Consider the following 16851-nt stretch of genomic DNA (forward strand, 5'->3'; position numbering starts at 1 on the left):
CATAGAGTACCGTACGACCACAGCGTGTGCGTGCATGCTCACGTCACTGTGGATATGTGCTGTGATTCCAGTTCGTATTCAGAGATGACGCCGCGCATACCTCTGTCAAATGTTTTCAAATCAGAATGTTTCCTCTTTTTCTTTGTAGTTTTTGATGACCCTCATTGAAGGTGAATCAATGAATGAATCTTTTTAGGAGAGGTGAATTGATTCACTCAGTTCAAGTTCATTCACTCGATTCATTCGTTCACCAAGAACGAATCATTGATTCTCGGCCCATCACTAATTGAAGTGACTGGCTCCATTGGAAACATTCGTTCCTCGAAGGGGAGTGACGACGTCGAAGTGAAACTGATACTGCAGGCACTGTATCGCATACTCAAGCAGTACGGATTCGATCCCCACGATAATAAAAAGAAGGCATCCGATGCTACAAATGACTTTGAGTATTTGCGCCTCTCTCCAGAGGTCACGGTGTAAGATAATCAGGTGTAGTAACGCCGCGCATCAGTCGCGCAGCCGTCGTGTGAAAATTTGTCTGCGCTTTGCACTCCTTCCACTAGAGCACAGCACCGATCTGGGGGGCTCATTTCTTGTTGTTCGGTGTGGTTCCATGCGTGCGGAAGGGTGTCAGCGTGTAGTTTTTCCTCTATTATTCTGCATTTCGTTACTGTTTGCCCCTAGAGCACAGCACCGATCTGGGGGGCTCATTTCGTGTTGTTCGGTGTAGTTCCATGCGTGCGGAAGGGTGTCAGTGTGTAGCTTTTTCCTCTATTATTCTGCATTTCGTTACTGTTTTGCTTAGTGAGAAGCCCCTGACGGCCATGTGTCAGAGAAAGTTCTAGGCATGACACACTGAAGTTATGGGTGACACGTGCTTCGTTCCGCGGTGCAACTCCGGATACAGAATATGCACGGAAAGGGTGACGCTGTTTGTGGCTCCTAAGGAAAAAACCTGCCTAAACGTTTGGCGACATGCAATTCCACGTAAAGGCTCCAGTCAACAGACTACGTTTGTGAGAAACACTTCGAACCGCGGTTCATATCGAAGTCGTGGGAAGCAGTCTATGAAGGACCTGTACTTGTTAGTGCGCCGCAGAGAGCATCTCTGGCGAAGGATGCAGTCCCGACAAAAGATAAAAGAAAATCCCGATTAAAATAAAATAAAGGAGCCTGCTAACCGCCAGCGGACGGGTAGAAATCCAGTGAACCGATAAGGTAGTATGAAGGGAACTGCTTCAGGACGAGAGCCGCCGATGGGGGGATATGAGAAACCAGAGGGTGGTTTGAGGGGAGTGGACTGCTATAGAAAAGTGCATCACTTGAGCAAAAAGAAGGCTCTCACCATTCTCAGAAAGCTGGGCGCCCACACGCTTCACCATCCGGTGAGAAGAAAGTTTAATAGGAGACGCATCATCGCGCCCAAGATAAACAACATGTGGCAAATAGATCTCGCTGACTTTTCAAAATACAAGAGGTTCAATGCTAGCTACCGCTACATTCTCGTGGTGATTGATTCCCTCTCCTGTTTTCTGCGCACCCTCCCGCTAAAGATGAAATGTCCCGGCGAAATGAAAAGGGCCATGACAAGACTTTTTCGGAGAGGTAGCGTACCTACACACACATCTTTTGCAACAGAGGAGGGGAATTCTACAACAAGACCGTCAAGGAGTATCTGGCACGAAAGAAGGTCCTCATGTTTTCCACCTTCTCTCCTGTAATCAAAGCATCACAGGTAAGGATGAGTGTGGTGCGGTGCGGTTGTGGGTACGAATTTTCATATCCTGCTCTCATCTCTGTATAAAAGCAGAATGAGTCATAAGGACGTTGCACGACAGAATATTCCGTTATTTTAGAGTAACCGGAAAATACCACTTCGTTTCCATGCTTCTCAATATCGTGCGCGACTACAACAACACCAAACACAGGACGTTCGGCATCAGTCCGTCCGAAGTGACGCCCGAAAACGCACTTGAATTGTTCAATAAGATAAATGGGAAGCCCGTCGTACCCTCCGTGGAAAAGAAGCTCAAAGTTGGGGATAAAGTGAGGGTCCTACTGCACAGAAAAGGTTTTCAAAAGAGCTCAGAAGGAAGTTGGTCGCCTCAGATTTTCACCATCTCCCGGCTGAGAGACACGTCCCCTCCCGTCATGCATCTAGAAGATTTTCTGGGCAAGGAAGTGGACGGATCTTTCAACCTGGAGGAGGTACTCGTCGTAACCCCAGACGCCAATCAGCCTCGGCCAGTAATGAAAGTGCTGAGAAAGAAGAAAGTGAACGGTCAAAGCTTCTCCTTTGTTCGCCGGTTCGGTTACGACAGAGAACACAGTTGGGTTGACAGTTGGGTTCCGAGCAGCCACATGGTCAAGATTGGGAAATGTTGTCAGACATCTACGTCCACCTCCTCTCGAACGCCAGCATGGATAAGTTTTCGTCGAATAAACTCAATGCTGGTAGCTTTCGACAGCCTGCTTCAGCTCTTGAATCGCTGTAAAGTCAGTTTGATGGATCTCAGCATAAGCAACGATTTTTTAAATATCAGATATGAAAGGCAAGATGCAAAAATCGAGGTTCCCGAAAAACCCAGGAAATAACCTTCCGAGACGACCCTTTCCGCTTCCTCTTCGTCCACCTCTGGACAGAGGAGCAAATAGTCAAAGTCATTTGTAGAGTCGGACACCTTGTTTTTATTGTCGTAGGGATCGAATCCGTACTGCTTGAGTATGCGATACAGTGCCTGCAGTATGAGTTTCACTTTGTCGTCATCACTCTCCTTCTAGGAAAGAATGTTTCCAATAGAGCCGGTCACTTCAATTTTCTCGGCCATTGGCGAAAAGGTTTGTAGAGGAAGATAGTCTTTCTCCACATGAGTCTCAACCGACGATAATGGTATGCCACGGACAGGCGATGATGGTGGCCTATCTCCATGGCCGCGCCAGTGGAACTGAGGCAGGTGCTCCAGGCACGTGGCCATCTTCGTCATTGTCCACGGCCCGCTACAGTGCTCCTCCCCAGACGCGGAACGGCGAGAAAGAAGAACGGTGAACTACGTCTACACCGGAGGGAGAGAGCAAGGGCGCCCATGGATGACGTGCACTACTGGACGTATTCGTGGTATGGCACAATACCCGTTGCGAGAAGCTCCCGATGAGCGGGACAGATGAGGGGCGAATCGTTGGGTGTCAGAGTCGTGGCCTGGGGTGCCGCAACCGGCACGGGAGCGAGAGCTCGTAGGGTCCCAGAAAGTGAGGCTGCGTACCCGTGAGGACTGCCGGGAAAACTGCCGAGACACCGGCTATTGCGTGCCGTGGCGTCGGCGGCCACACTTTGCTCTGGTGTCGTGGCCGGCTGCGAATGAGGGTCGACAGGCACAAAGGAAGCATGGTGAAGGGCCGAATTGCTCTGAGCTTGATGTTCATCGTTCGGGTCACCAAATGTAGCCGACAGCGAGTCAGGAAACTAAGATATTTATTTGAAGCCGTCTGGCTACCAACTGAAGAACACCGGCACGGAGGCAGGGTGTTAATTTTCGGGGGTCGCGCGCTGTGAGGCCGGCGCGATGGTGCTGCGGCCGCTACATTGCCTCCCCCGCTAGAGGCAGCTTGGTGCTGACTGACCAGGTGACGGTCTTTGGTTTCCGCTAGGGTGGTTGCGGGGCGGTGTTGCTGGGTGACATGTAGGAGGAAACTTCAGGCTGGTCGGCGACGGACCGGTTCTCAATGAAGGCTGGCTTCACACAGTCGACGCTTACTGTGTCATCCTTGCCGTGCACGCTGACGCGAATGTTCTTGCCGGCGCGTTCAAGAACGAGGTGGGGACCAATGTAGAAGGGCGTCAGTGGCCTGCATGCGGCGTCTGTACGGATGAAAATGTGGGTAGCGTCATCGAGGGCTTGGGAGACGTAAGGCTTCCGGGACGACGCGGTACGGGGTGGAACAGGGCGGATGAGGTCAAAGCTGCGTCACAGGCGTTGTAGGAAATCCGGAGCCATGACACGGGTCGCGTCAGGACTGCTGGGGAACAAAAATGCTCCAGGCAGATGGAGGGTACGTCCGTAGAGCAGTTCTGCCGAGCTACACCCGAGGTCGGGTTTGAGGGAGGTACGAATGCCGAGGAGGGCGATTGGAAGATGGTCTGTCCAATGAACTCTGTCTTTGAATGTAGTTAGAGGAACCTTAAGGGTGCGGTGGAGCCGCTCGACAAGGCCGTTGGACGCAGGGTGATAAGGCATCGTACGTATGCGGGACGTGCCGATGAGCCGCGTGAAGGATGAAAAGAGATTGCTCTCGAATTGGCGGCCGTGGTCACTTGACTAGGAACGCCGAAACGTGCAACCCATGTAGCGAGGAAAGCTGAAGCGACAGTTTCGGCGGTGGAGTCAGGGATGGGCGTGGCCTCAGGCCACCTTGTGTACCTGTCGACGGCTGTTAAGATGAAGCAACACCCGCCTGAGACGGGGAGGGGGCTGACAATGTCAACGTACACGACGTCGAAACATGCGTCCGGGAGGTCGAACTTGCCACGAGGTGACACGGTATGGAGGTAGACTTTTGACCATTGGCACGATATGCATGTGCGGACCCAAGTTGTAACGTCTCTGTGCATCGATGGCCAAACATAGCGTGCAGCAACGAGGCATTTGGTGGTGCGTACCCCTGGGTGCGCCAGGCCGTGCAAGGCCGCAAACACCGGTCGGCGGTACACTTCTGCAACAAAAGGTCTCGGCTGCGCTTTCGAGGAGTCACAGCAAAGTTGGAGGTCTCATCCAAGAATCGGAATGTCCGTGAACTTCAGAGATGAGTTGCCCCGCTTACGCAAGCGCTGTAGCTCATAGTCAGCGGCTTGGGTGGTGGCGAGGGCCTCGGGAGACAGTGGCGAGGCGGATACAGCTTCCACGTGGCTGAGAGCGTCGGCAGGGCCGTTCTCGGTGCCGTTGACATGCTGCACGTCGGTCGAAGACTCGGCAAGAAACGATAGGTGACGTATCTCTCGAGGAGAGTAGAGTGTGCTGGCCGAGGTGAACGGGTACGTGAGAGGCTTATGATCCGTTATGGGCGGCCCTCCAGAAAATGGCGAAAGTGACACATGGCGAGATAGGCCGAGAAGTAGAGGAAGTTAAGGGTCATCAAACACACGGCGAGATAGGCGGCCAGCAGTTCTCTGCCGAAGCTGCTGTACTTCTTCTCCAGAGGCTTGAGGCCTTTGGAGAAGAAAGCAACGGGTCGCCAAACGCCGTCTACCCTCTGCTAGAGAACACCGCTGACGGCTATTCCAGATGCATCGATCATTGGGGCCGTGGGGGCGTCGTGCTTGGGGTGGTAGAGCATGGTCAAGCGTGACAAGGCGTCCTTGATCTGAAGGAATGCGGCGTGAACTTCAGGGTTCCACAGTACGTTCCACCGATGAAGCCACCTTATTCCCACGGACGTTCGGGTCATCAAATGTAGAGGACGATAGTCTTCCTCCACATGAGTCCCGACCGACGATAATGGTATGCCACGGAGAGGCGATGATGGTGGCCTATCTCCACGGCCGCGCCGGTGGAACTGAGACAGGTGCTCCAGGCGCGTGGCCATCTTCATCATTGTCCACGGCCCGCTACAGTGCTCCCCCCCAGACGCGGTGTGGCGAGAAAGAAGAACGGTGAACTACGTCTACACCAGAGGGAGAGAGAAAGAGCGCCCGTGGATGACGTGCACTACTGGATGTATTCGTGGTATGGCACAATACCCGTTGCGAGAACCTCTCGATGAGCGAGACAGATGAGGGGCGAATCGTTGTGCGTCAGAGTCGTGGCCTGGGTGCCACAACCGGCACAGGAGCGAGAGCTTGTAGGGTCCCAGAAAGTGAGGCTGCGTACCCGTGAGGAGTGCCGGGTAAACTGCCGAAACGCCGGCTATTGCGTCCCGTGGCGTCTTTGCTCTGGTGGCGCAGCCGGTTGCGAATGAGCGTCGAGAGGCACAAAGGAAGCGGCGGGTCGTGAGTGTGCCAGGGTCCGTGCATAGCGCAGGGCGGTCCCTGGAAGCCATCAAGCGATAGTCGGTTCGAGGATGGCATGACCAGTGAGCGGTCGGATCGTTGCATGGTCGTCCGAATCGGTACCATGGAGGGAGGCGGTACGTGAGCGGTCGGCGAGTCAGTCGACAGGAGAAGGGCAGTCGTGATGCTGTCGTCGTGAGCCGAGTAATGGCGGTGGCTTCCATGGATAGAGCGCTGTGGTAGTGTTAGTCGATTTTGTCAAAAATTTGGGATGGTAAAGCGTCGAATTGCTCCAAACTTGATGTTCATCGTTCGGCTCACCAAATGTAGCCGACAGCGAGTCAGGAAACGAAGATGTTCAGTTGGTAGCCAGACGGCTTCAAATGAACATCTTCATTTCCTGACTCGCTGTCGGCTACATTCAACCAATCAGATCTCCATGGCCGCGCCGGTGGAACTGAGGCAGGTGCTCCAGGCGCGTGGCCATCTTCGTCATTGTCCACTGCACGCTACAGGTTCAACACCGCGGAAAGCGGGAGAGGAACCACCGACGAAAGAACACCCTACCCTCGCTGCTGAGACGGATAGCGCTTCAAACGTTGCGGATTCTTGTGAATCTTTTTGTATGCGAGCCGACGTAAGAAGCGTTTGTGCTTCTTCAAAAGTGCGAACGTGTCTGGAGCCTGAGATAGCCGTGGGTGTGTAACCGTTTAATGACTGTGACATGAGATGCAGGGAATAAACATCCTGTGATCAGTACGCAGCCAAGTCCAGATATGAGAACATAAAGTACGCGCTCTCGCGCTTCTTCATTAGCCACCAGTGGCGCCACCACAATACCTCCCCCTTTAGATCGAGCCGTAGCGGTCGACAGGATGACGATCCCGTAAGGGGTAGCGGCGTCCACTGCTGTCCGGTCCCGTTGCTTCGTTTCCTGGTGCCGACGTTGGCCTGCGAACGGGAGACGGTTCAGTTGATGTCTGGTTGTCGCCACAGGAGGTGAAGGTGTCATTGACTTCTGGGAATGGCAAAAGGCAGTCTGGTGAGAGACAAGAGGCAGGCAATGCCCTAGGAAGTTCGTCCTCCCAGGATTGAAGTCTTCCCCTTTGCTTCAGATGATCTTTATGTACGCGATGCATCTTACCATCAGCGTCTCGCACTCGGAATATAACCTTCCCCTCCTGGCCCACAATGGTCGCACTACTCCAGTGTCCCTTTTTGTGTGGGTCATGCATCCAGACACACGTGTTGGACCCAAAAGATCTGTCTCGTACTCGTTTGCCGTGACATCGCTTCTGACGTTCCTAAGCGGCGACGTCTCTTGCAGGAGGAGATGAAGACGGGCCAGCGGGCCGTACAAGATCCAGCACGGACCGATAATGCCGATTGTTGAGTAACTCACATGGTGGACGGCCGGTCGATGCATGTGGGGTAACCCGGTATTTGAAAATGAAACTTCTCAAAACCTCCCTGTCCTCCACACTTGAACGGGACACCGCAGCTTTTAAAGTTCGGACAAAGTTCTCTGCTTGACCGTTCGACTTGGGATGATATGGACGTGTCCGAACATGATGAATTCCTTGTTCCGACAAGAAACGTTCGAAATGTTGACTGGTGAAAGGAGGGCCATTGTCCGACACCAGTACCTCGGGAAGACCATTGTGAAGAAAGATGTCTTTCAACACGTCAATAGTCTTGATTGCTGTGGTAGACACCATGCGCACAACTTCTGGCCACTTGCTGAAAGCATCTACTAAGACAAAATAATGATTCCCTTGCAGCTCTGCAAAATCAGCATGCAGTCGACACCAGGGCTTCTCTGGTGACTCCCACTGATGAAGTGGCACCGGAGATTCTTGTGCCGCGACGGATGCACATTGATCGCAATGTCGCACCTTTGCTTCAATATCCTTGTCAAGACCTGGCCACCACAAGTATGAGCGGGCGAGCATTTTCATTTTGGTCTGTCCAACATGACAATCATGTAGAGTGTCCAGCAAATCCGCTCGATACTTCTCCGGAATCACGGTGCGCAGTCCCCAAAGGACACATCCTCTGTGAGATGTCAGCTCAGTTGGCTTCTGAAAATATATGGCAAACTGTGGCTCCGGATTCTTTGGCCAGCCATTGACAATAAACTCCAAGACTTGCGCCAAGCAGTGATCTTTCTGAGTGGCGTCTGCGATATGCTTAGCGGTGACTGGCAGAGTAGACATATGAAAGTCGTGTACCGCGTTAATCTCTTCGTCCTCGACGTTGAAAATTCCTCGCTGCATTTGCTCATCAAACGTCAAATCGGGGCCCTCTGGAAGCCTGGATAGTCCATCAGCATTGGCGATGTTGTTCGTAGACTTGAATTGTATATCAAATGAATAGCTCATGAGGATGATTGCCCACCGCTGTAGACGACTTGCTGTAGTAACGGGAATGCCTTTCTTAGACCCGAAAATCACCGTTAAAGGCTTGTGGTCTGTGAAAAGCGTAAACCTTCGCCCTCACAAATATTGGTGAAACTTCTTGACCCCAAAGATAATGGCAAGGGCTTCCCGCTCTATCTGAGCGTATTTGGTCTCAGCTGGTGTCAATGTCTTTGATGCATGTGCAATCGGTCGATCTTGGCCGTTAATACGATGGTAGATGACTGCACCAAGCCCCTTCGAAGAAGCATCCACGGCAAGGAAGATATCCTTGCGCGGATCGTAGTGTGTGAGAATTTGGGCAGAAGTGAGCATCTTCTTGATTGCCTCAAACGCATCCACGCAAGACGCCGACCATTGCCATGGCACAGATTTCCTGAGTAAATTGTTAAGCGGAGCGCAGGCGTCCGCCAACGAGGACAAATACTTTGCGTAGTGCTGAATCATGCCGAGAAACGCCCGTAACTCTGACACTTGCGTGGGAGGAGGCATGTTCAAAATTGCCGACACCTTCTTGGCAGATGGTAGAAATCCCTCCGGTGTAACAACATGTCCCAAGTATTCCACCTGGTGCTGCATGAAGGCACACTTCTCCTTCTTCAGTGTGAAACCAAACTGTCGAAGGCGCTCTAAGACTTGCTCAAAGTTCTTGAGATGCTCCGTGTCGTTCTTGCCAGTGACAATTATGTCGTCCAGATAGCAAGTGACAGACGGAATTCCGGCAATCACTTGCTCCATTGTGCGCTGAAACACCGCAGGGGCAGATGCGATGCCAAACGGCAATCGATTGAACCGATATAAGCCTTTGTGCGCGTTGATTACCAATATCCTCTTGGCTTCGTCATCCAACTCCATCTGGAGGTACGCCTCAGACAAGTCCAATTTGGTGAACTTCTGGCCTCCATTTAGCACTGCCAACAGCTCTTCCGTTCGAGCAAAGGATACTGCGCGATCTCAATCTGGGGATTCACTGTGACGCTGAAATCACCACAGACTCGAACAGCTCCATTCGGCTTCGGAACAACCACAATGGGGGTAGCCCATTCCGACACCTCAACTGGTTCCAGCAGGCCATTCTTTACCTGACGTTGTAGGTCAGCTTGTACTGCCTCACGAGTCGCAAAAGGAATCGGTCGTGGCTTGAAAAACTTTGGCTGAGCGTCGTTTTTGAGATGGAGATGAACCAAGGTCTTGGTACATCTACCGAGCTGATTGCGAAAAAGATCTTCGTATGCCCCCAGAATCTCGTCCAACGCAGCGATTGAGCTAATGGAACCAACAAACAGCTAGTTGAGATTGATGCTTAGCTTGCGTATCCACTCTCGCAAAAGGAGATTAGTGTGCTCCATCTTGGTGAAGATAACTGGTAGGGTTTCTTCTCTTCCATCGATGAAGACATGAACGTCTGCCGCCCCACGAAGCGGAATTTCATTCTTGTTGAAGGCGCGTAGACGGACTGGAGAGGGATGTAGCCTTGGCTCGCCCAATTCCTTGTACGTCCGATCATCCAGAAGCGTGGCACGGGAACCAGTATCCACTTGTAAAACGACCTGCTTGTCCTTGATCTTGCAAGTAAGGAACTTCCCGTCCTCTTCATTGACAAGGAACATGTCCGTCACAAGCTTCACCTTGCGGACCCTCTTGCCTTTCTTGTGTTTTGCCTGTGGCTGGGATGTACGGCACATCTTTGCAATATGGCCAATCTTCCCACAAGCGTGACACTCTTCGTTACGAAATCTGCAAGATTCCTGGAGGTGGTTGGAATTTCCACACCTGAAACAAGACTCCTTGCTGGCATTCCTGGATGTCGCCTTGTGCACGTCCGTCCCCGCATGCAACTGCTTCGATTCAGCCTCTGCGGCCAAAGAGCTTTCAGCCAGCCGAATCGCTGTGTCCAAAGTTAGACTCTTCTCGAGGACGAGCCGGTCGCGAATGCATTGATCACAGAGACCCACGATAAAGGCAGTTAGTAAGGAACAGGCTCTGACATCTGTTTCCGTTTCGTATTCGCAACGGGAAATTATTGCAGACAAGCGCTGAACGAAGTCTTTGACGGGTTCGCCCTCTTGCTGACGTGCGGAGAAGAGCTTGCACCTCTCAAATTCTCTGAAGCACTTTGGCGTGAAATGTTCAGATAACACGGCCGTAATGTCTTTGAAAGGTACCTCTGTGACGGTCCAAGGCTGCAGCAAGTTTTAGAGTCGTTTAAAAACGTCCGGACTGAGTGACGAAATCAAAAGCCCACATTTGTCCGCGTCGTTGATGACCCTTGCTACTTGAAGCGCTGCCTGGAACCGAATCTCATAGAGCTTCCAGTCCTCCTTCTCCGGATCGAACGTGCCGGGACTTCGAAACCGTCGTACTGCATCATCAGAGGCTGCTCCCGACGTTGGTGTCATTGCCGATTCGTCCCCTTGCATTTCAGTCAGAGACCCACTCGTCGCCAGTTGAGATAGCCGTGGGTGTGTAACCGTTTAATGACTGTGACATGAGATGCAGGGAATAAACATGCTGTGATCAGTACGCAGCCAAGTCCTGATATGAGAACATGAAGTACGCGCTCTCGCGCTTCTTCATTAGCCACCAGTGGCGCCACCACAATGCCAAAGCCACCTTTCTGTTCAATACATTGAGACAAATTTCGGAGAGGTGTTCCATGTAGAACGGGGAAGAACTACTCAAGACGTTGCGACGACGCGAAGGGGGTAGAGTGGAGAGCGCTTTGGGTAAAGTGCGGTGAGGTTGGAGATTCCTTTCGCAGCGTAGATATATTGTCGTTCTCCCGGAAAGATATTGCTACACAACCTGTGATCCTCGTGCGTATAATTGTGAAGATCCACGAGTAAATAAACGTGGGCTGACGACATCGCTTGTTTACATGCGTCCAGAAAATACTGCAATTTTTTTCTGCCGAATAGCTGTTGCCCAAAATGTTCCATTTGGTGGACACTGTGCACGATGCACCACAGGACGACCTAACTGGCATTGTAGGATATAGTTTTAAAATGGCAACTGTTGAAAAAGATGTTTTGAACGAGTAAGAAGATCGACGCGTTGGCGTGGTGAGAATCCCATACGAAAAGATCGGTACCATTCCTTCAAGAAATCTGCGTAGGTCATGTGATAGTCGACGACGATGAGCATAGCGCACGACGTGTCCCACTCTCGTGGTAGCTCCTTGGTAAATTTTATAGAGTCCCCAAATTCATTCTGCATGCTCAGTGAAGCATTTTTCCTCACGTAGAATATTTGCCACGGTGTCGTGTCCACGACGTCATTCAGGTTCCTCAACACGTTTGCTACAAACGTGGATTTACCACACATGGATGGACCGCTTAAAATACAGTGAAAAGGATGGTGGAAACGAAAAGGTTCAGGGGAAGACATGGCGCGTGTGTAAAGGTTACACGAAGAAAAACAAGAGACTGAGCCTCGTAGACAAATGCATCTCTTTTATTTACACGTCATCCAAACTGCGTTCCCAATACAGATTATCCAGGCTAATGTCGGACTTCTTTTTCGTTAGTCTGTCCGCCGCTAAGATGTGGTCGAGAACAGTTCATCTTGCTCTAGCACATTTCTTGACGTGCTTGCAACCATTCCAGGCGGTGGACCTGAAAGGCTTCGTCCATGATGCCACGAAGTTCTTCATTTTTGCAACGCAGGAGAATAAACCACACATGACGTTTTCCACGTATTGGTCAGAATGATGATGCGAGCGCAGTGCGCGCTGCCTTTATAGAGCGTTTTCAAAAAACCACACGCAAAGAAAAGAGAGTGAAACCGAAACGGAGAAGCAACTTGTTGCTGCTAGGAGTGTGAGCACACAGTGGAAGGCGAGAGCGAAACCGAAATGGGGAGCACCCGCGAAGAGATGATCACTCGATGCCGGCTGGCTGCGGCAGCGCAGAGGGCGCTAGGAGAGCGCACGCGCATGCGTAACGGCCATGAAGAGGCGCTCCTGTCACTCGCGCGCTGGCTCTCATGGAGTGAGGACATGCGATCGGTCGATCCGCCGTCCCCACGTCGCGTCAGTTGAGGCTTGGCCGTCGTCGGGACCAGACGCTCCGTCGCCACGAGCGGAAAGGTGAGTGATTTGCCGTGGTGGTTTTTCGCGATGTGTGCGCGTTTTTTACCACGCTCGTGTTAAGCCTTTTCTCGCATGTTTGCTGTAACGGATAGGCCTTATTCCCTGTATTTTGTACGCACATGTTTAGACTTGTCTAGCAGTGACTTCCACGCCATTGAGTTTTCGTAGTGTCCTAGGCCTTTTCTCCATGTTGCCACATGTTTAGCACTGTGCGCCTAGCATTTTGTGGTTGTCGTCTTGTGTTAGCCGTTGAATTTCGTAGCATTGTGCGGTGACGTTGTGGTAAGGCCTAATCGATTGCCTTAAGCCTTTTCCACGATGTGTAGTGTTTTCTCCGTGCTGTCGCATGTTTGCCGTAGCAGTTAGGCCTTTTCCCCGTGCTCTGGCATGCTTAGACTTGTTGAGCAGTGTTGCAATTTTTTCTGCCACTAGTATTTGGTTGTTCTTTCTCGCATAGAACTATGATTGTCTGGTACGATGTCTTGCAACTAGGTGGCCACCTGTCGTCGATTTCTGCAACTACAAGCCATCAACAAGCAACATGGCGGTCGCTGCTCACTCGGGTGTTCCGGTGCGGTTTCTTCGATGCGGCATTGTCGATTTTCGAATAAGTTGTTTCTCTCCACTCTATTTCTATCTATATTTTTCTTTTTTGTGACCACGAGTATCCGGAAACACACAGCTGGTCTGGACACGAGTTAGATGCTCCCCAATTAGTGTGATGACTCCCTGGAGGGTCCCAATTACTGTGGGGGGTTCTAATTAGCTCTAATTGCTAATTTAATCGTGTTCAGACCAGCTGTGTGTTTCCGTATAATCGTGGTCAGTACTCACTACTATCGAACACATCCTGCGAGACTGCCGAACATTCCGCTAAAGCAAGAAACGTTATTCTCTTTCTGTGGGGGACATGTCTTGCTGAACGACCCATCTGACACTTTGCTCTCACTGACGAATTCATGCACCCTCTACGCATCTCCACCTTTCATCCTGTATCCTCCATCCGTCTTGTTTTTTTTTCTATTTTGTTATGGTCGTGACGACGCCTACTTCTGTGTGGGCAACATCGGCGAGCTGATCCTGCCAATAACCCCCCCCCCCCCACCCGTTTTCGGTCGGGGAATGATTCCGAGTCGAGTTGCTGCAGGTTGCCGGTGTCGGCCGACTGCCAACAACCCGAAAATTGCTCATACTTCATGGAAAAAGATGCCCCGTGTGAACGATACCAAAATGTTCGCGAAAATTGTAACCTGACACATACAAGAAAACTGAAAAAGGGGCACACATATGTGTGTTGAGAGTACGAACACGAGGGAAAGGAGGTCAGGAGGGCATTTCCAAGTGTGCATGGTTGAAAACCAGATCCGTAAACATGTGCATGAGACCGGTATCGCAATATTTTGCACACCTTCACAAACTACTTGGCCAAGTTTATCTTCTGAAAACAGCGTACATATTGAATAAACGAGTTTTAAAGATTCGCACTACCTGTGCACACGTAAGGAAACACGGAGGAGAAGTAAGAAGAGTGAACTCCCCCACAGCGCCATTGAGAAAGCGTGGCCATTAATTCCGCGAATCTTTTGTGTCCGCAATGCGGCGCTCGCGTTCTGTGGTAGACTGCTGTAGTGGTGACTAGATCGTTCGGTCTTACCGCTCGGTAATGCAATTTTTTTATCTCCGCTTGTGCGCTTCATCTGTGTATTAAAACGTGTTTTGATAAGTAAACATGATGCCTGTGTGTAGGGGAAGGTTCTCTATTTCAATTTCTAGCTAAGTGTTGTTTTGGTTCAGAAAAGGAAGACTTCCTTCCAGCACCGTTGGATCTGCACGTGATTGATTCAAGAGTTTCAGAAAGAGCTTGCGAATTGCACTTTCACTTGCGAAGTGTGCGTCACTCTATGGAGTGTTATGCCATCATTAGGTGAGTAGCGCAGTGAGAAAACACTGACAAAGATGGAGGACAGAGGAGGACATTCTGACTCGGACTATCCTCATGGTCCCCTAATTTCGTTGGTATTTTCCTGCTGAGCTGTTCAATCAATGAATACCTTCTACCAACTGGCCTAATCACCCAATTTTCCACGCTCCTGGATGGTATTAATCATTAAACAGAAAGAAGGCAGAAGGAAATATCTAAACACATAATGCAGCCAGCTACAAAACAGTCATTTATTTCTAGATGCCTCCAGTGAATGTTTACTTAACAAACTCTTCATTTGAGCGCGTCAGGGTAAAGTATCCAAGCGTAAAACATAGCATCGCCACAGCCGTATCTTCGGAGAGGTAGTCTCAGAGGGAACGCGAGCACCACGGCGCGGCCGGACAAGATTCGTGAAATTAGGGCCGCCATTTCCCAGCCGAGATCGGTCTCCTCACTTCTCCTCCGTCTGAGCCAGGCAGGCGAATGAAGCGCAGCGCAGGCGATTGATTCCGATCGTGTGCTCCCCATTCACACGCAATATGCTAAACGAAAAGTCCTCGTTAGATACTCCTACATTCGCTTACCAGTATGAGATCTGAGAGTGACGTGTCGCGTGGAGTATAGTGTTACCGATGTCACACTTCTGGCGGTAAGAACAAGTCCGATGCAAACCCAGAAGCACCCAAGAAGTCACATTACAGAAACCGATCACAGACTCTCCACGACATGCAGACGCCGTCCCACCCGCCCGCCGGTCTCCAAAGGACCTCCGGCCGCTCCCTGATTGGCGTTGTCCAAGTGACGTTTTATTCGATGCCCAGAGAGGGAATTCCGTAATACTCTCAACGTCCGTCTTCTCTTGCCATGCATTGCATTAAATCGCACAGAGACTACTTCATTTTTTTGCGTAGGATTTTCGGCGTTATTGTCGGTGATGAATGAGGAGTAAAACGGCACTATAGCTTCCTAATCGATTAGGACGGATGGGACAGTTCCTTTCAATAGGGAAAAAATTCTGGCATACCACTTTCTCGGCAGGAAGAGCAGTTTCCAGCAAGCATTTTATGGGGTGTCCGGGAAATTTCATAGCCCCTGTAAGCACCTTCCTGCAAACGTTTCAACGTTTTTCGTGCAAGGTGAAACCAGTAGGTGAACTACACTAGTACACGTGATTTTCCATGCGATTCAATGCGGTAATTTTCACGTTCGCAGTATCTCACCTTTACGGAATAGTGAAGTAACCGTGCTAGAGCTTCAGCCAAAACACATTTCCCGTAGAAATTTTGTTTTCTGACTTACTCGATTTGTGTATCTTCCGCACGAAGATCAGTACTGACAGCATCAAAAGAGGATTGTACCAGGATGTAAAACATGCCGCATCTGTACACCTAGAAGAAAATGGAAACAGAGTTATTGTCGTAAGTCCCTATACCTTGTAGATCCCACGTATGACAGCAGAAAAAAAAATTATTCCGTCTAACGATCCAGGAAGGTATTCTTGGAAGCAAGCTACGAATTGAACCTGTGCGAGGTCTGTCAGAGCGTGGGGACGAGGCTGTTGCCCACAGAGTATATACTGTTGAAGCGGCCGAAACCTATGTTGGCGACGCAGGTAAGCCACTCCCCTACGTGCAGTGTCCCTCAGACTGAATAAAAGTGGAACGTGTCCAATAAAAGTATGTGTGTCGCTCTTACACTGAATATGGTACGTTTGCAGTGCACTCGCCGAGCACTACTCATGGGATTGCTTTGTCAGGTAAGATAGTTGCCCTGCCATTGATAGAAGCACCAGGTAAATCTCTATACAGCATGGTCTGAACACTAAACTACGAGGAGTGCCCCTTGAGTTCTCAGCATGACACAGAAAGAGGGGGCGTACAGACACCAAACTTTACCGTGGGACATGGGAACTCGTCAGTATTGACTGTACTACAAATGGGGTATGCGCGCTGCACGGTTTTGCTGTTGCGGCCGCAGCCAGGTAGCGCAGTTGAGCTAAAATCCAGAAAGTGAATGCATGTGCGCTCACCGTATATTTGTCTCGGAAGGCCCTAACTCAGCAAACATCCACCACGACATGTTGCGACATTCAGGAAGGATGGTGCATACTACAGCAGATGAAGAAGTAGACCGCCGAATTCAACCACGAACTGAACAGCTTCGAAGACCATCCCCGACCTGGCAGACCTGTGGGAGTGACGCCACGATAAAGCTTCCACGGCGATCACTATGATGTTACGGCACATCGCCAAGTCGACATCCGGGCCATCGCTCATGTCAGAGGCATATCCAAGAGCAGAGTTCAGCGCACTTTGGCCGGATATCTTAACATCCACAAGGTATTTGCCGCATGGACCCAAGATTGTGCTCACCTGATCAAAAGCACACGCTCTAGACCACATCCATGGACAATTGCCAGTCGTCGTTCAGGGCAGGTCCT

At 50.8% G+C, this 16851-nt stretch overlaps 1 protein-coding gene across 2 annotated transcripts in view; it reads left to right on the forward strand.

Annotated features, from left to right (window-relative positions):
* The window catches only part of LOC135374441 (venom metalloproteinase BumaMPs1-like), a 93423-nt gene that overhangs the window by 45401 nt on the left and 31171 nt on the right, over positions 1-16851 (forward strand). For both annotated transcript variants that reach the window (XR_010416901.1, XM_064607402.1), the window contains exons 4-6: positions 15737-15829; positions 15900-16023; positions 16129-16167. Coding sequence is in view for 1 of the 2 variants with exons in the window: in XM_064607402.1 (XP_064463472.1) it covers positions 15737-15829; positions 15900-16023; positions 16129-16167 (256 nt within the window). In the remaining variant the exon portion in view is untranslated. The remainder of the gene's footprint in view (positions 1-15736; positions 15830-15899; positions 16024-16128; positions 16168-16851) is intronic.

This window comes from Ornithodoros turicata, unplaced genomic scaffold, assembly GCF_037126465.1.
Source record: "Ornithodoros turicata isolate Travis unplaced genomic scaffold, ASM3712646v1 Chromosome58, whole genome shotgun sequence".
NCBI lineage: Eukaryota > Metazoa > Arthropoda > Arachnida > Ixodida > Argasidae > Ornithodoros > Ornithodoros turicata.